This window comes from Peromyscus californicus, unplaced genomic scaffold, assembly GCF_007827085.1.
Source record: "Peromyscus californicus insignis strain IS unplaced genomic scaffold, ASM782708v3 Scaffold_8__1_contigs__length_139910024, whole genome shotgun sequence".
NCBI lineage: Eukaryota > Metazoa > Chordata > Mammalia > Rodentia > Cricetidae > Peromyscus > Peromyscus californicus.
In genome coordinates this window covers 101,127,150-101,146,346 of record NW_026294606.1, presented here as the reverse complement: position 1 = coordinate 101,146,346, position 19,197 = coordinate 101,127,150, and the positions used below count along the sequence as shown (strand labels likewise).

Sequence of the window (19,197 nt, the reverse complement as noted above, 5' to 3'; positions counted from 1 at the left end):
TCACACTTAGAAAAGCTCACCGGAAGTCACTTGGCTTTTATTTTAATATCCATTTTTATTTATTTATTAATTCATTTATTTGTTTAATTTGGAGAAGCCCCAGGCTGTAGTTTTGTCACTGTGCCTGTTGGTGTAACAATTTATGAGTGTCTTAGCTTGCTGGGCCTTGACTCCCAGTCAAGTTTATCCAGTGTCACGGAAAACCCCTAAGCAGTCCTGGGTCCTCTCACACACACCCTCCCTTCCTGCCTTGTCTGCTCTCCGTTGAGGGAAAACATTAGCTACCAAAGGCAGGTAGTACCAGAACTTGTTTGCTCTGCCTGCTTCCCCTCTGACCTCGGTTCTGATGTTGGCTGCCCAAGCACAGATGAAGGTGTGTCCATGGCATTGACCCGGTGATGCAGCTGCCCTGGCCCCCTTCGAATGCCCTTCTGCCCTGCAGTTTCTGCGTCAGCGCCAGTATTTGCAGGACCATTTGCCAAACTCTGGGCTGCCTGCTGCTCTTTGATCTGTAAACCTGAAGCCACGCCAGCCGGGCCTGAAAGCAGCTGTTCTGGTACCTTGCAGCCACAGCCCGAGCCAAGGTCCCATCTAAGAAAAAAGAGAGTCATTTTCTACAGAGACAGGTGAGGGACACGCACAAATGCTTCCTAAAACACAGGGGGCCGCAGAGAAACACGAACGATGGCCATCTTTGATTAAATGCCTAGGACAAAAATGACTGCTTGAATATTATCATTCCTGTCGATGAATTTGACAAAGTTTGTCTTGAAAAACAATTCCCAAAGGTTTTCAAACCACTGGATAGGATGGTAATTAGCCTTTCTGAAAATAAACTGTCAGCTTATCTAAAGAACTGTAAAATCAGGGTGTGGTAGCTCACACCTGCCATGCCAGCACCTGGGAGGCAGAGAGGAGGGATGGTGAGTTGGAGGCCAGCATGTGGTTGTTCAAAAACAAGACAGAATTGTTTGAAAAGTAAGATTCTGGTATAGGATATTCTATATAGGACGTACCATGAAAGATTCAGGAATGCACAGATATTTAGTACAAGGTAAAGCAACTTTTAGAATTAGTAAGGAGAGCCGGGCGGTGGTGGCGCATGCCTGTAATCCCAGAACTTGGAGGTAGGGTTGGCAGACCAGGGCAGCCTGGTCTACATGGCAGGTTCCAGGCCAACCAGGGCAGCATAGGGAGGCTCTGTTTAAAAAAAAAAAAAATTAGTGAGGAGAGAGACACCCATTTCCGGCAATACTAAGAAGGCTAGCCTGGAAAACCTTCAGTTTCTGAAAACATCTTGGAATATTGGATGAAATACATATCTGGGTTCCTAAGGTGTAAAAGGAACACCGTCGGGGCCAGACAAGGTGCTGAAAACCACAGCCGAGAGGAGCTGCCTCCACCGCCCTGGGAGGGCTGTCCATGGAGCAGGGTGGGGTCAAGCTGATAGTCTGTGTGCACAGAGAGAAGGGGGGTTGGACCAGAGCCATGGACAGTCCTTACAGTCTCTGTTGTCTATCACTGGGAAGGCTGTCAGTCTCTGGAATGTGGTTCTACTTCTAGAAAACCATCCCATAAACAACAGGAAGCATCAGATTTACCAATCTCTGCTGTACAGGATGTTCTGTCTGCTCTATTTGCAATAGAAAATCTGAAAGTTTCCCCATGTCCAACAAGAATAGAACAAACAAGTGCTGTCAGCCGTCAAAAGAGAGGTTTCTGGGTGTTGTGGTGCATCCTTGTGGTCCCAGTGTTCTGGAAGCCGAGGAGGTAGGGTCAGGAGTTCAAGGTCAGCTTGGGCTATGTAGACAGACCCTGTTTCAAAAAAAAAAAAAAAAAAAAAAGGAATAAATTTGATCTCTTTGTAATAGGAAAATGTCCATATAACATATTAAGATTAAAAACAGCCAAGCAATAGAATAGCTTTGTTCAATAGACTAAAATGTACATCTCTTGCCGGGCGGTGGTGGCGCACGCCTTTAATCCCAGCACTCGGGAGGCAGAGCCAGGCGGATCTCTGTGAGTTCGAGGCCAGCCTGGGCTACCAAGTGAGTCCCAGGAAAGGCGCAAAGCTACACAGAGAAACCCTGTCTCGAAAAACCAAAAAAAAAAAAAAAAAAAAATGTACATCTCATACTAACTTCAAATTTTAGAGGGCATATTTTTAAAGTCGGAGGGCATTAAAAAAGAATGAGGGAATTAATTTAAAAATGCTTTTTAGCTTTATTTATTTGATTTTTGTCTATGGGTGTTTTGCCTGTATGTATGAACAGTATGTGTGTCTGGTTCCCATGGAGGTAAGAAGAGGGCATCAGACCCTTTGGAACTGGAGATTTGCATGGTTGTGAGTTCTTACATGGGTGCTGGGAAGCAAACCCAGGTCCTCTAGAAGGGCAGTCAGTGCTCTTAACTGCTGAGCCATCTTGCCACCTCCAATAAAATTAATTAAAAATTATTACTATTATTATTATTATTGTGTGTGTGGTATATGTGGTATGGTGTGTGAGTGTATGGTATGGTGTGTGTGTGTGTGGTATGGTGTGTGCATGTGTGTGGTGTATGTGTGATGTGTGTGTGTGTGTGGTGTGTATGTGGTATGGTGTGTGTGGTATATGTGTGATGTGTGTGTGGGGGGGGTATGGTGTGTGTGTGGTATATGTGTGGTGTGTGTATGTGTGGTGTGTGTGTGTGTGGGGTGTATGTGGTACGATGTGTGTGTGTGGTATATGTGTGATGTGTGTGTGCGCTCGTGTGGTGTGGTGTGGTGTGTGTGTGTGTGTGTGTGTGTGTGTGTGTGTGTGTGTGGTATGGTGTGTGTGTGTGTGTGTGTGTGTGTGTGTAGGGGGGCTCAGGGGACAACTCTCAGCAACAGGCTCTCTCCTTCCACAGTGGGATTCCAGGATGGAACTGAGGTCGTCAGGTTTGTGCAGCAAGTGATTTTACCAGCTGCTGATCTCGGCAGGCTTTGAAATTAATTTTTATAGTTTTATTCAAAATGTCAAAAAATCTTTAAATATGCAATCAGTATAAAATTAATAAGGTAGTTGGCATTTTTCACACTAAGTCTTCACCATGTGGTGTCTATTTATATCAACAATACATCTCACTTCAGACCGGCCACATTTCAAGAATCAAGTCAGTTATGACTCCTGGCTACCACACTAGACTGTTCAACTATAAAATGAATATAAATGTATTATTTATAATAAATACACACACACATGCACACACACACACACACACACACACACACACACACATATATTAGCAACCACAAACCAACTATATCCACGTTCTATGAAAATGGCAAACAAGTTTAAGAACACAGGAAATGGCCAAAGGTGCTTGTCTTGAAGGAAAGGAATGGGAGTGTGGGAAGGGAAGGCAGCCAGGGCTCACTTTATGTTCTGTGTTGCTTTTCTGTTTTGAGACAGACTCATGTCATGTAGCCCAGGCTGGCCTGAGACTTGAGCTACTCTAACCTCAGCCTCCTTGAGTTCTGGGACTACTAATATGCATCACCACACCTGGTAGGGTTCAGTTTACAAACACGCCTATTTGTATTATATAAAGACATACTAAATATTGCAAAAAAGTAAAAGAAAAAAATCTGTCTTCTTCAATACAGTAAGTCAACCTAGAAATTGATCCTAAGGATACAATAAAATATATATTAACATTTATGTATAGGGATTTGCTTGGCAATTTTATCTGTGATGATAAAAACTATTTTTATTATGTATAACAATACAAAATTATTCAGTAAATCCTCACATTTCCTATACTGTGTTTTTTTTTTAACAGGAAATTTTAGTTTAAAAATGCAACATTGAAGCACTATGCATTAACAATGACTCAGTATATCTGCTTCAGGATATGTACCCAAGAGGTTGAAAACAGATGTTCCCACAAAAGTTTGTATACAACTGTTCACAGCATCATTATTCATAATAGAGTGGAAGCCACAAAATGGCTGTTACCTGGGGGATGGACAAAGGTTAGTATACTCATCTGGAAAATATTATTCAGCCATAGAAAAGAATGAAGTGCTGAGAAATGGTTTGACATGGATAAGTCTGGGAAACTCTGGAAGGCGCCACACATGCAGCGCCACACATTTCAGGACTGTTTATTTGAGCTGTTAGAATTAGGCAAATCCTTGTGGATGCAAAGGCATGATGGTTTCCAGCAGTAAAAAGAGGCAGGAGAGTGTTGCTACTCAGTGTCGTGGGTTCCCTTGTGAGAGTTAAAGTGTTCTGGAATTAAATGCTGAAGACAGTTGCACAGGACTGTGAGTGTGCTAAATAAAAATCACTGAATCTTACACTTTAAAAAAATCGAGAAAGAAGCTGGGAATGGTGGTGCACACCTTTGATCCCAGCACTCAGGAGGCAGAGACAGGAAGATCTTTGTGAGTTTGAGGCCAGCCTGGTGTCCATAACCAGTTCCAGGACAGCCAGAACTACACAGTGAGACCCCGTCTCAAATAAACAAAAATCAAACAGAAATACATGCTGTGAATTTATTTCATTCCCCCAGTGTTGAGGTTCCTGGCTTTTTAGGTGGGTGCTGAGGACCCAAACTCAGGTCCTCACGCCTGTCAGTGGCAAGCACTTCATCATGGGCCACATCCCAACTGTACTTCCTCCTTCTGAGGTAGAGCAGCCCTGGCCATTGAATTGCAGGCTTGGGGCTTCTGGCGTTAAAGTTAAGTTCTTTCTGAATGGAAGGATTAGAAACCTGCCTTTGCCTGGTGCTTCTGTTTCTTCGCTGGAAAGCTGAGGTGGTATCTGTCAGCCTCACCGGATGGGGAGGAGGATGGCTAGACCAGATCTGGAAAATGCTAAGTGATGGAAAGTCCAGAAAAACTAAAGCTTGTTCACCACTGCTGGAGGCACCAGTCACTGCCACTTAGGTGGGGTAGACTAAACAAACAGCACCCGAGCCTGGGGAGGGGCCAAGTCTTCGAATACTTAACCTTGGAATTGGTGATGTTTTCCATAAATTGGCAGGGCGTTGCTGGAATCCTGTGGTGGACTGTCTTGCTTTTTTTGACACTAGGCATCTTTTTCAGTCACTCTTCATCTTTCTTTTTTCTTCTTTCTTTTTATACAGGGAATTGAATCAGGGCAAGTACTATATCCCTCCCACCTTCTTTTTTGAGACAGGGTGTCTCACTGACCCTGAAGCTTACCAACTGAGTTAGACTGGCTGGCCATAACATCCCAGGGATGCCCCTGTCTCTATCCTCACAGTGTTGAGAATACAGGCACGCACCACCATGTCTAACTTTTATGTGGGTGCTGGGGATCTGAACTCAGGTTCTTATGCTTGCACAGCAAGCGCTTTACAGATAGGCTGTCTCCACATCCCTGCTCTACTCTGTTTTGTGTGGCTGCCCTTGACAGGTTATTCTCTCAATAACTTTATGAAAATAAAGGAAAGAGGTTTTTGTTGATTGAGAATTGGACCGATGCTTTCATTCTTGGATGAGGTGACTAAGGATAGGAGCTTCTCCAGGCAAAGAAAAGGCAGGGGCTAACAGAAAGGCCAACGAGTTTTTGATGAGAGGGACATGGACTTTACGGAGGCAAGGTGGGCACATCAGGAAAGATTCTGTTGGGTTCCTTGAGCTTTTGGCTTGCTTGTAGCCTTTATTGGAGGTTATGGTGATGTGCGCGCCTTTGGGCACTAAAGCTCTGTTGTGCCCAGGGTGCTGTGAGCCTTGTGTATTTAAATCACACTCCACCTTTTCAGGTTCATTGCAGAAAGTGGACATTACAGACCTGTACTGCATGATGGTTGGAGCACTGCACATGCGCAGAGATACTACTGTGCCACTCTCAGTGGGTGGTGTTATAGCGGTTGTCTGTGCCTATTGGAGAAGCAGGGAGCATGTGTGGCTGGGGAATCAGATTATGTGCTTTAGTTTGGGAGAGAGATCCCACCACTATTGTCGTTGGTTTCTTTGTTAACTTTGTGATGTTACATGCTGTTCTGGGAATTTGCCATTGTTTAATGAAAAAACAAAAAACAAAAAACAAAAAACCAGTACTTGGAAATTCTCTCCCTTGCACTAGGATCCCCAACTCACTGAACAATTTCGTACACCTAGTGAAGATAAAGCTGTGGAGATTTTGGCTACCTTGCTTCTTTATTAATTATTAATTCGTTTAACAGCCCACTTTGTTCTATCTGACGGAGTCCAAAATTGTGTACTCCGTGGTATGCTAAGTAAAGGGGACTAAGGTATAGGAAAAAATAGTAGTAGCAGTAGTAGTAGTAATAGTAATAGTAATAATAATAATAAAACACATTATCAAACAAGCTGGAGAGCATGATTCTGTGCTTTGAAACTTTATTAAGTTATGTATGCATATATCTATGTATTTCTATTTATCCATATGCCTATCTATTTTGGTAAACTGATGGAATTTTTATTTGGTTTTTACTTGGAGTGTGGTTAAGTTTTGTGGAGATCACAGTTGTCCATAGCAAGTCCCACACACGGCAGATGAATATTCAACCAAGCCCTTATCGTTGCCCCTGTCCAGGAGAAGAGAGTGTGCAAAGAGAGGGGTACCAGAAGAACCCTTGCTTTTAATGGATTTCTGCACTGTTAACAGTTTTCACAACAAAAAAGGACAATAAAGTTATTCACTGTTGTCCTACCTGCCCTCCACAGTGTTCTCCCCAATTGACCAGAAAGAGTTAACAGAGAATTCTAGATACTTGAGGTGAGGACAAATCCCAGATTGGATGGTGGCCCAGGGTTGGGGTGAGAAACATCAGTGTGTGTTGGGGGAGGTCCAGAGGAGGGCTTAGTCCTCACTCTCAGCCAATAGCACAAGGGCTTCAGGCCCAACGCCCATTGGCTGAAACTATTTCAAGGGTCAGGTTTGTACCTGAACTCATGGTCACAGGACTTGGTGGAGGAGTGCTTTTGAGCTCATAGACTGCTTTGCCCAGACTTGGAAGGTAATGTCCAAGGCCCTTTGGTCTGTGATGGTGACTGGGACATTCCTGGCTTTCTTTCTGATGCTCTGACTTTTCCTGCCCAGGGCTGAGATGCTTATCTGACATGGCTTTACTTTAACTGGCATCAATATTCATGTTTCTCTCTCTCTCTTCTCCCTCTGTCTCTCTGTCTCTCTGTCTCTCTGTCTCTGTCTCTGTCTCTCTCTCTCTCTCTCTCTCTCTCTGTCTCTCTCTCTTCCTCTTTTCTTTAATGGTAAAATGGTATCAGAGATTGAACCTAGAGCCTGTACTGCTAAGCAAGCACTCCACCACTGACCTATTACCTTAATTTTAGAAAGCGTTTGAGACAGGGTCTCATCAAGCTGCCCAGGCTGAAGTACTGGGAAGACCCTTTGTCATGGGGGGAGGTCCTCTGTGTGGACAGATGGTAACCCACATGCTTTGATGCAAACTTTCTTGTCCGTTTTTCCTGGTTTGACTTAGAGCGTGGGGATTAGAACTGTATGTAGAGAAATCCCTAAACTCATAGCTGGGGAGATGGCTCAGTAGGAGAAACACTTGTCAGCTAAGTGTAAGGACTCGAGTTCAGATCTCTGGGACCCACGTAAAGTCAAACGTGGCAGCGCCCATCTGTACTCCCAGAACCCACAGTGAGATGAGACAGAGATCCCGCCTCAGACAAGGTGTAAGGTGAGGACTGACACCGAGGTTGTCCTCTGACCTCCACACATTTGTAGTGGCTCGGGCTGGTCCTCACAGGAGCACGTGCATGCATACATCCACACTCACATAAAAGACAAGAGGGAAAAACCCACCTGTAATAGATAAATGTTCAACTAAATGCTTTCTGCTAATTTGGTAAAATGGGTTATTACTTTATTTTCTGTCTCCTCAAGACATTCTTAAACTCCCCCTACTCAAAGCAAAGCTACCTTACAAGTACATAAAAGAGTTAGGAACATGGCACTCTAGCGAGATAGAGGCAGAGACAAGAAATCAGCCCTAAACCCCCAGGCCAGCTCACAGCACAGCAGTAGAAACAGGGGAAACTCTGCCTCAAGGACTGGGAGAGCCGACTCCCCGAAAGTTGTCCTTTGGCATACATACACGCCCGCACATACACAAATAATTAAATAAATAACTTAAAAATTGAAAACAAACAAAAATAAAATAAAATAAGGGCTGGAGAGGTGGCTCAGCAGTTAAGAGCACTGGCTGCTCTTCCAGAGGTCCTGAGTTCAATTCCCAGCACCCACATGGTGGCTCACAGCCATCTATAAGGAGATCTGGTGCCCTCTTCTGGTGTGCAGGCATACATACAGGCAGAACACTGTATATATAATAAATAAATAAATCTTAAAAAAAAAAAAAAAGTTAGGAACAGCCAGGCGGTGGTGGTGCACGCCTTTAATCCCAGCACTCGGGAGGCAGAGGCAGGCGGATCTCTGTGAGTTGTAGGCCAGCCTGGGCTACAGAGTGAGTTTCAGGAAAGGCCCAAAGCTACACAGAGAAACCCTGTCTCGGGGGAAAAAAAGAGTTAGGAACATGCATCTGTGGCTCTCATCCCGAGGTGCACTGTCTCAGTCATTACAGGGAGGTGTTTCTTTTCCCTGCAGGCTTTGCGAGCCATGGACCCCTACGTGATTCAGACAAATGGCAGTGGCAGCCTGCCTTCAGTTCTGGATGTACATGTCAATATTGGTGGGAGAAGCTCGGGGCAGGGAAAAATGAAAGGCAGGAAGGCCAGGTGGAATGTGAGGCCCTCCGACATGTCCAATAACACTTTTAATCCCATCCGGGCTATCGTGGACAACATGAAGGTGAAGCCCAACCCAAACAAAACTGTCATTTCCCTGTCAATCGGTGAGTGTGGGCCACTTGATGGAGGGTTGGCATTGCCCACCTACCTCCTCTCCTCTTGGGCTGGCTGGAAGAGATGAGAGGATGAGACCCAAACATGGGGGTGTAAACTTCGGTGGCTCTTTTGCCTTCCTCTTCCATGAACAGGGGATCCTACGGTGTTTGGAAACCTGCCTACAGACCCTGAAGTTACCCAAGCCATGAAGGACGCCCTGGACTCTGGGAAGTATAATGGCTACGCCCCGTCCATTGGTGAGCTTGCCAGACCCTGGTGGTTTCAAAGTCTGTAGGGCTTTTCCTTGTTTTGTTCTGGTTTTGGGCATTGCTGCATAACAGTCTGACCTCAAACTAGTGATCCTCCTGCCTTAGCCTTTCAAGAGCTTGGATTATAGGCATGTGCTAATGTGCCTGGCTTTTAAACTTATTTGTGCGAGTGTGTGTATGTCACACACAGAGAGAGACAGAGACAGAGAGACAGAGAGAGACAGAGGGAGGAGAGAGAGAAAGAGACAGAGTAAGAAAGAAAGAGTCTGAGAGAGAGAGAGAGAGAGAGAGAGAGAGAGAGAGAGAGAGAGAGAAACCACGGTGTGTGTGTGTGTGTGTGTGTGTGTGTGAGAACAACTGTGGGAATTGGTTTTCTATTTCCATCGTGTGTGTCCTGAGGATTGAACTCAGGGTTGTCAAGCTTGGCAGCAAGCACCTTTACCCACTGAGCCCTCCCATTTCATGATTTTTAAATAGGATTCCACCTATAGTAATGGCCCTAGATTTCCTGATCCGTGCTTCTAAGAGTCCAACATGAAACAGCCCTTTAGATTTAGGGAAAGGGTCCCACTCTGGATTCTTAAACACAGATGCTGAGGTTTAATTTCTTCCCTGATTTCATCTGCCTGCCGGCACCTCCCCATTAGGTCTCCAAACACAGTTATTCCTCAAACAGTTCTGCCCTCTTTACCACGAAGGCCGAGTCTGGTTGGCACTCAGTTTTCCTGGCCCTATGTTTATTTACACTTTGCCCCCTGTAAATAGCTCCTTTATTTCCTTATGGTTTGAATCTGTGCTTTCGTTCTGGCCTTGGTCTCTTTAAAATGCATTTTTAAGTGTGGAAGAGGGAACGTAACAAAGAATGGCTGTTACGTTGGGGACAGAGCTTATTCCCGAGAGCAAGCCACTTTCCTGTTTGGGGAAACTACACCTGTCAAAATGTCTCCTAAAGATTTTGGCAAAATAAGTAATTCCTTGGCTTTATTTTCATGTTGTGTATCTTCCCCAGGGTGTTGTATACGCTGAACCATTCTTCATGCAGAAAGAGAAAACAATGACCTGGTTTCATACTAGTATCAGATTCAAAAGCTTTTCCAAGAGGAGTCAGGGGCATGGCCATTATTATTATTATTATTATTATTATTATTATTATTTTATTTGAGATAGGGTTTCAGCTCTGGCTGTCCTGGACCTCACTCCACAGACCAGGCTGGCCTTGAACCACCTGACTCTGCCTTCCGAGTGCTGGGATTAAAGGCGTGCGCCACCACCGCCCAGCTGGGACATACTTTTAGGTGGATTACTTACATGTTAGAAAGCTGCATAGAACAACACTCAAATTCAAGACTCAAAATCAGGTCACAAAAATATTATAACGAAGGCCAGTGAGATGCCTTAGTGGGTAAAACATGTTTGCTGCCAAGCCTAGTGACCTGAGTTCAATCCCTGGGACCCACGTAGAAGGAGAGACCTGACTCCACCAAGTTGCCCTCTGACCGCCACACATGTGCCGTGATGTGTGCACACCCCCGCAATACACAAATAAATAATTCTATTATCCAAAGTGTCAGGGCACTAATTGAGCTTGGAAACTGGAATCAAACCTTCATCTGAGAAGTGTTCACAGGGTCTGAGCATTGCACAGCACAGGAGGAGAGATGATCGTGGTCTTGGGGGATTCATTCTCCCTCATTAATAAAGTAGGAAATGTTGGTCAGTGTCACTGGAAAGAACCATTAGTATATCTTAAATTAAAGAAGATGAATACAGTTCGTGTCCTTGCTAACTTGTCTTCTGGAAGGCGATTTTGTAAAACATTATAATAGGTTTGAAACTGCCAATACTTCAAGCCTGCAAGCCACGTTGGGAATGTTCCAGAAGAAGAGAGCCTGTGTACAAAGATACTATAAGTATATTATATAAGATAAAACACTGAGAGAGAATCGTATGCACTGAAACTGTTGATGGCATTTCAGAAAATAGACACTGTATAAAGGGACAGGAATAACTGAAACCCTATTTAAAGTGTCATAAAATGCAATCATAGTAGTCAAGAGTATGCAGTGCATTTTACGGTTTGGGGAGCTGCTTCTTGTCGTCATACCTTTATACTTCTAAGAAAACTGCCACATAGAAAGTTAATTCCCTTCACATGTGGCGACTGGGCTACACAGAATGAGCTATCCCGAAGCAAGGACAGGAGGCAGCTGGGAGCAGCGTTGAAGTTTGGGGCAAGACTGTCAATGAAGGGATGAAAACCTCTAGCTTCCTTTCCTGTCTCTTCTCAGGCTACTTATCCAGTCGGGAGGAGGTCGCTTCCTATTACCACTGTGCTGAGGCTCCACTGGAGGCTAAGGTGAGCCGGGTACCAGCTCAGAGCCCACCAAGGGCAAGCAGACTCCTTGCTTCTATCCCACAAGGAGTGGTGGTTTGAGGGATGCTGAGGAGAACCACCCTTTGGCAAGTTGAGGACTTCTTACACAGTTGGGTCACTGATCAGGGTACAGTATAAGAGGTCTTATGTAGTGTTGTCACAGAGTCTCAAAGGACCCCCAAAGTTATCCTAGATTTAATTTTCTTCAAAAGATCATTGAGAGACTATTCACAAATGGCAACTAATTCAATTTAGAAGAATTTATCATTAGGATGTGTTTAAGTATGTATTTTCCTTCACTCACTTTAGGGCTCTGAGACAGAACTCTAGAGGTCTCATGGCATCCTGAGTCCCTGTCAGTGTCAGCTTTAGATGCTGCCCTCCCTTCTTGTTGTCTGCCTCCTAATCAAAGAGGTGTCTATCATCTGTGTTCAGAGAAATGTCAGACTTCAAATCTGTGGTCAAAAGTAAATAAATAACCTGGTGAAAAATAGTCCAAGGTCAATCGAAGATCTCCCTTGTGAGTTGGTTGAATCATAGCCAGCTTGTTCTTTTTAAAGTGATTTGTTTATTTTTTTAAGTGGCCATCAATTTCAACAACATTTAGAGATAGATGAGAGATGGGTAGTAGAGAGATAGACACATACGTAGATAATAGAAAGATGATAGATAAATAGATAGATGATAGATTGATAGATAAATAGGTGATTGATAGATAGATGATAGATAGATGATTGATAGATAGATAGATAGACAGACAGACAGATGATAGATAGATAGACAGATAGATAGATAGATGAATAGATTTGGATTGTGCTCAGCACAACTCTTCCTTTTTCCTTGGTAGTTACTGAGGTAAGTTCATTGCTTCCAACTCACCCAAGTCCACTCTTCTCCTTTCTTTACAGGATGTCGTTCTGACAAGTGGCTGCAGTCAGGCTATTGAGCTCTGTTTAGCTGTGTTGGCCAATCCAGGACAAAATATCCTCATTCCCAGACCCGGCTTTTCCCTCTATAGGACTTTGGCTGAATCTATGGGAATTGAGGTCAAGCTCTACAATCTATTGGTAACTGACTTTTGATTTTTTAAATGTTTATTTTATCTTGTATGTACGAATATTGTATCTTCATACCACATGTGTGCCTGCCAGAAGAGGGTGTTAAAGCCTCTGGAACTGAAGTTACAAATGGTTGTGAGCCATCATGTGGGTGCTGGGAATAGAACCTGGGTCCTTTGTAAGAACAGCAAGTACTCTTAACCTCTGAGCCATTTCTCCAGGCTCTGACTTTTAATTTTTGACTCAAGTGCTTGGTTACCACCCTGTAAAAAAGAAACCATCATTGCCATACAGAGAATGGTCTACAGGTGGGGGGTTAGAGCCAAAGGCAGATTTTATTCTTTAAAAAAGTTATATTTGCTTATTTTGTGTGTATGCTTGTGTGCGTGCATGGGGCAGTGAGTTTAGCATGTGCAAACAATAGCACATGTATGGGGGGGTCTAAGGACACATGTCAGCAGTCAGTTCTCTACTTCCACCGTGTGGGGAGTGGGGATGGAACTCAGGTCACCAGGCTTGGTGGCATGCGCCTTTACCGGCCGAGCCATCTCATTGACTTCTTCTTTTATTCTTTACACTAAATCCTTGGGTTGCGTACCCCTAAATTGTTGAGGAACATCCTAGCCTCACTCTTTCTTCTAACTCAGCCTGAGAAGTCTTGGGAAATTGACCTAAAGCAACTGGAGTCTCTGATTGATGAAAAAACAGCCTGTCTCGTTGTCAACAACCCGTCAAATCCCTGTGGCTCCGTGTTCAGTAAGAGGCACCTTCAGAAGATCCTGGCAGGTAAGTGCCAAGGGCCCTGCCCAGGGGAGTTGGTGAGAGCAGAATTCTTTAGCTGCTCCCCAAGTGGCAGAACACGTCCCTAAGTCCTGAGCCTGGGATGGAGGTGGAGAAATGCCCGCTCTGTCTCTAGTCAATCATGTGTTGTGGACCCCCAGGGCCAGTCTAAAAGAAGGGGAATGAGAAATACAGGCTGCACATCCCCAATCCCAAAATGGCAAGCATTCTATTTTGGTGCATTTTGTATTTTCAGATTAGAAACATTCAAATGGCAAGTCTGTATAAATATCCCTAAACCCCCTTTTAAAATCCCAAACAGAAACAAACAAACAACCCCAACAAAGTGTAACAATATAACCTTCAAATCTCAAATACTCCTGATATATCCAGGTATTTTGGTTAAGAGCTATTTCACCCATATTTACCTTTCGTCACTACCATCATGTGGAAGAGAGAGTTTGAAATATGCAGTTAAATGGCACGTTTAGGTTAACATCCTGGAAGAATGTCAGCTGTATTTAGTTCCCAAGAGGATGGTCGGACCCACAAGCACAGAATACAGATCACAGAGGACTAGGTATAAAGGAAATGGCGAGGCCATTGAAACTGAAAATGATTCCAACATGGTTGTTCTTGTTTAATTTCAGTGGCTGAAAGGCAGTGTGTCCCCATCTTAGCTGATGAGATCTATGGTGACATGGTAAGTCTGGGGTGGGTACAACACTCCAGGAGTGTGTCAGTACCATATTGTTTTATGGGGTGTCTAGAGTTGACTAATAGATCTTTGGAAGCCCTCTCAACAAATATACAGACCATGTCTCCTTAGCTTTTAATTTACTTGTTTATTTAATTCAAAGAGCGGGGAAATCCAAGAGTTATTGGAATTTTCTTGAATATAGATGCCAAGTTGATAGGCTATATCAACTTGTTCATGACTTTTGTAGGTTTCTTGTTCATGACTTTTATGGATGTGTATTTTTAAGAGTAGGTGGGAGGTCCTCAAAATGTAACTCAGTGGTTGAGTACATGCCTGGCTATCAAGCTCGAGTCCAATTCCCAGCACCAGAAATTTAAAAAAAGGTGCAAATGAAAAGGAAGGGCTGTTAATATCACTGATTGGGGAAGTATTCTTCAAGATTTCCTTGGAAATATTACATATGACATATATGCTGTGTGGCCTTTTAATCCCTCCAAAAGTCTGAGTTCTGCAACCTAGTTGGGCCCAGGAATGTTAGATATTGGGTTATGGACCCACCTTTTATTTTTGAATCTATAACTCCACCAGTCATAATTCCACAGTGCCAGTTTTCAGAAGTTATACACACATTTAGACTAGCGTCGCTGCCCTTGTTTCTGGTTTCTTTTAATCTAGACCACACACCAAATTAAATGTCTTTGGATAAGTTTCCCTGAACCACATGGGATCCAGTCATACCTGAGGGTGGGAAGGGGCTTGCCAATCCACTATTCTGTCCCTCGGTGTCTAAGGAAAGGAAAGGGAGGCACAGGATCTAGAGCATTCAAGAACTCCGCTTTTCCTCAGGTGTTTTCAGATCACAAATATGAACCAATGGCCACCCTCAGCACCAATGTCCCCATCCTGTCCTGTGGTGGACTGGCCAAGCGCTGGCTGGTTCCTGGTTGGAGGTTGGGTTGGATCCTCATCCATGATCGAAGAGACATTTTTGGCAACGAGGTGAGAGCAATATGGTAAAATGGCATGGATAATTTAGTACTCGTGTTTGGTTTGTATACTCAGTGTTGCGGAGGTAGGGTTTCTGCCCCCTCCTGATGGTATTGTTCACAGTGCTTGGAAACATGACGAATGAAGATGTGACAGATATTCCTCATCCAAACCCTGTTCTCACAAGTTTGAGTCTCTGGGTCTATAAGGAAATTTCACCCGCCTCCAATTTTAAGGCTATAAAAGGGCAAACAATCACAGTAATGACAGCACTATCATTCATGTTTTATGACTCCTATTTTTATTTTATCTTCATAACACCCTCTGAGACTATTTTACAGTCAAGAAAGACAGGGTGCAGAGAAATTACATCACCTGCCCACAGGTTTGTGACAGAGAAGGGTTGCAGATTCAGGTAGTGTAATGTAGGTGGGTCACGCGGTGCCATCACTTCCTGAGATTAAAAGCCTGGCAGAAAGGTCAGAAGAGAGTCACAACACATGGATGTTTTAGAAAGGCTAAATAATTTGTTTCCTGGTACATTCTAGATTCGAGATGGGTTGGTAAAGTTGAGCCAGCGGATCCTGGGGCCATGCACCATTGTCCAAGGAGCTCTGAAGAGTATCCTTCAGCGTACCCCTCAAGAGTTCTACCATGACACTTTAAGCTTCCTGAAGGTAAAGGGCAGCTTGGAACCTTCCACTCGAGGAGTTTGGGAGCTAGAGAGCACACCAGTGGAATTAGGAATAATTGTCCCTAATTTCTGGACCACTGTTTTAATGTGGGGCTTCCAAATCAGATGGTGGATCAGTGTCATTTTCTGTAGGCACATTCCTCACTTCCTGTAATTCACTCTGTCTCGCTAAGAACTTAAAGTGATGGGTTTTGTTCTTATTACCTTTTTGCGCTATGATGTTAAGTCTAGGTATGTGGCCTTCAATGAAGGCTGTACCTTCAATGATGTGTTTCTTTCTTTCTTTTTTTAAAAATAACTTTATTATACAAAACATTACATGTAAAAATTATGTTTTTCTTTACTTAAAATTTGATCCTTGATTTTTTTTTTTCTCTATCTCTGCCTCTTCTCATAGTCCAATGCGGACCTCTGCTATGGGGCATTGGCTGCCATTCCTGGACTCCAGCCAGTCCGCCCTTCTGGAGCCATGTACCTTATGGTAAGTGTGTGTGTGTGTGTGTGTGTGTGTGTGTGTGTGTGTGTGTGTGTGTGTACGCATGCACGTGTGCACATGTGTAGAAGTGATAAAGCACAGGAGGCTGGCTTGGCAGGATCATCATGGATGGTCATGCAGGGTATTGCTTCCATCTACAAAGACAGTGAATAGGTACCGTTCCCCATCATCTGAGGAACTGTCTTGTTATGAATTACCCCAGTGCTTTGGTTTAACCTGTGTTCACAAAACTCTCTCACTAATCTAATTCTCAGTACAGTCACTCATCTCACACATAGATACAGAGGTGTGCTTTGTGTTTCATGGCTGAGAGTGATGTTGGTGCCTTCAGAGGTGGGGGGCCACATAGGGATTTTGTCTTCAGGGTCACTATTGCCATTTGTAGCCCAGGGATGCTAAATGTCTACAATTGATGAGGTAGACCCTACAAAGTAAAAATGACCTGGTCCTAATGCTAATTTTACCTCTTTTGAGAAAAGAGAAATGGTATTCTTTTCCTATTTTTATTTATCAATATCCAGGAAGGAGCCCTCCAATAAACTAAAATATGAATATAAACATGGCCCCTCCTCCCTGCAAGGAGCCCCCGAGTTCCGCAGTGTTGGTGCTCCAGTTATGGATGGGAGAGTTCCCAGACAGCTTTCAAGGAGTCCCTGCTCTCATTTCGGGCGTAGGGAAGTGGCCTATGCTCCTCCGGTGACATGCTGGCCTCCTCTTATTGTTGGTTCAGGTTGGAATCGAGATGGAACATTTCCCAGAATTTGAGAATGATGTGGAGTTCACAGAGCAGCTGTTTGCGGAGCAGTCAGTCCACTGCCTCCCAGCAACGGTGAGTGCTGGTGTCTCTGCACATTCCCAACAGCTCCTGGGGACCCCAGAGGTCTTCCTGAGCTGTGTTTTAGCCTAACCTTCTCTCCATGCCAAGTATTCTCATTTGATAAGATGCCAACTGATGTGTTTTATGGCTTCTACCTAAAATCAGTTTCTCCCCCATCATTATCCCCTCAGGACCAGGAAGAAAAGTTGGAAACACTGGGTGGGAGGGGAACAGCCAGTTTTAAGATGAATTAACTCAGTTGCTGACTCCACACTCCAGGGATGGGGTGTGAGAGCAATCTGATACCCCTGATGCAATGACATGGCCCTGTCTTGCAGACTAGAGGCCTGGGTATGCTAGGGTGAGCCAGTATCAGATTCGGTTGCCCTGGAGATAACAAGTCCTTGTTTTTGCAGTGTTTCGAGTACCCAAATTTCTTCCGAGTTGTCATCACGGTCCCCGAGGTGATGATGCTGGAAGCTTGCAGCCGGATCCAGGAGTTCTGTGAACAGCACTACCACTGTGCTGAAGGCAGCCAGGAAGAGTGTGATAAATAGGCCCGCATGCGTCCTCCTGAAGACATGTCCCATCCAAGGAAGGCCAGACTGGGCTGCTCCTTCTCAGGGAATCAGATGTCCCTTCTGAAAGAGGGACCTCAAAAGCACCACATCAAGAATCGAGGATTATTTCTACTTCCCCCAGTCACATCCAACACACACCCAGAACCCCAAATTCTCCCCTCACTTGGCTCTGTTGGAGTGACTCATGAGTTCACTGCCCTCCCCCCCACAACATATAACTTCCTTATCTTGAGAGCACCCGGTGAACAGTTTACCAGAAAGAAGAGAGGCAAGAAACACAAGAGCTCAGAACGGGAGAACCAAAAGGCTGGAGATGGCTCGAACACCCATTCCTTCATGCTGTCATAGGAGCATCCTCTCTAGACAGGTCCCAAGTCACCTCTGTCACTGCCTCACTTCAGGCATACCTCACTCTTCACCATAGAACTACACTGGGAAGAAGTTAAGGACATGTGAATTTGGTTAATTGTATTCTAAACACATCAGGAAACTTGCTACTTAAAGGATCCTTGACAGAATTTTTTTTTTGTAAAGAATTATTTTGTGGTGCAAATAAACATCAGCTTCCTAACCGATCAGCTTCCTAAGTTTAGATTCACTTGCATCAGGTTTTCTTAAAAACAGGAACACACCTCATTGTAGGAGAAAGAAGGAATGGGAGACCTTTCCAGAGCAACTGCTGTATGCAGGCCAGCCTCCTCCTCGTACCCTTCCTGTAGAATTATTGCCACTTTTGCTGTCATGTGAATATTGATTTATTAATATTTGTTATATTATCTTTTCATATATTTTCTAAGAAACATTTATATTATTAGATCTTTTATTTTGTCAAGGGCATAAATTATTTTTTCTTTTTTAAAATAAATTTTATCAAGTATGCTTCTCTGTGATGTGTTTTCTCTGGGGGGTTCTCGATCCCAAGGCTCAGTCCAGTCCATTACCCACTGGGTCTCTGTATTAGTTATTTCCTCATTGCAGTAACAAAACACTGACCAAAGCCACTTGGGGAGTGCCGGGTTTATCCTGGCTCACAGTTCTAGGGGGATGCAGTCCGTCCTGGGAGGGAGGCCTGTGAGAGGGGAATGCCTGCTGTGCTCAGTTTGGTTTCTCCTTTTCATTCATTCCAGGTTCCAGGGGGATGCAGTCCATCATGGGGTGGGGGTGGGGGTGGGGGTGGGGGTGGGGGTGGGGGTGGGGGGCTTGGTGAGAGAGGAATGCCTGCTATGCTCAGTTTGGTTTCTCCTTTTTATTCATTCCAGGACCCCTGCCTATGGGTGCTGCCTACAGTTAGGATTCATGTTTCCAACTCAGCTAACCTACTCTGTAAAACCCCTCCCCAGGCACTCCCATACACTTTTCTCCTGAGTTATTCCAGGTTGTGCTAAGTTGACAATCAATGCCATCCATTCTAGGATCATCTGTTTCTTTGTAGACATACTGATTTTGGAAGTTACAAACAAACATACACGTATATCTTCACTTTCAAGGTCTTGGCTCCTCAGTGTTTGATACCAAACACCTACCTATCCTTGCCTGGGTCCTCCAGCCCTCAGTGGGGAGCAAAGGGGACCGAGTTTCACTTGACCCGTGGATGAGAGGTGTTGGGAT

The 19,197-nt window shown here is 44.3% G+C and overlaps 1 protein-coding gene across 1 annotated transcript; it reads left to right on the top strand.

The window, feature by feature from the left end:
- The first annotated feature begins 8,606 nt into the window (after nucleotides 1-8,606).
- On the top strand, nucleotides 8,607-17,565 carry Tat (tyrosine aminotransferase). Its single transcript, XM_052729376.1, has 11 exons — nucleotides 8,607-8,841; nucleotides 8,986-9,090; nucleotides 11,391-11,458; nucleotides 12,385-12,543; nucleotides 13,182-13,320; nucleotides 13,965-14,017; nucleotides 14,861-15,013; nucleotides 15,550-15,678; nucleotides 16,093-16,176; nucleotides 16,922-17,020; nucleotides 17,425-17,565. Exons 1-11 carry the CDS (start codon nucleotides 8,607-8,609, stop codon nucleotides 17,563-17,565), a joined length of 1,365 nt encoding a protein of 454 aa, XP_052585336.1.
- The last annotated feature ends 1,632 nt before the right edge of the window (nucleotides 17,566-19,197 follow it).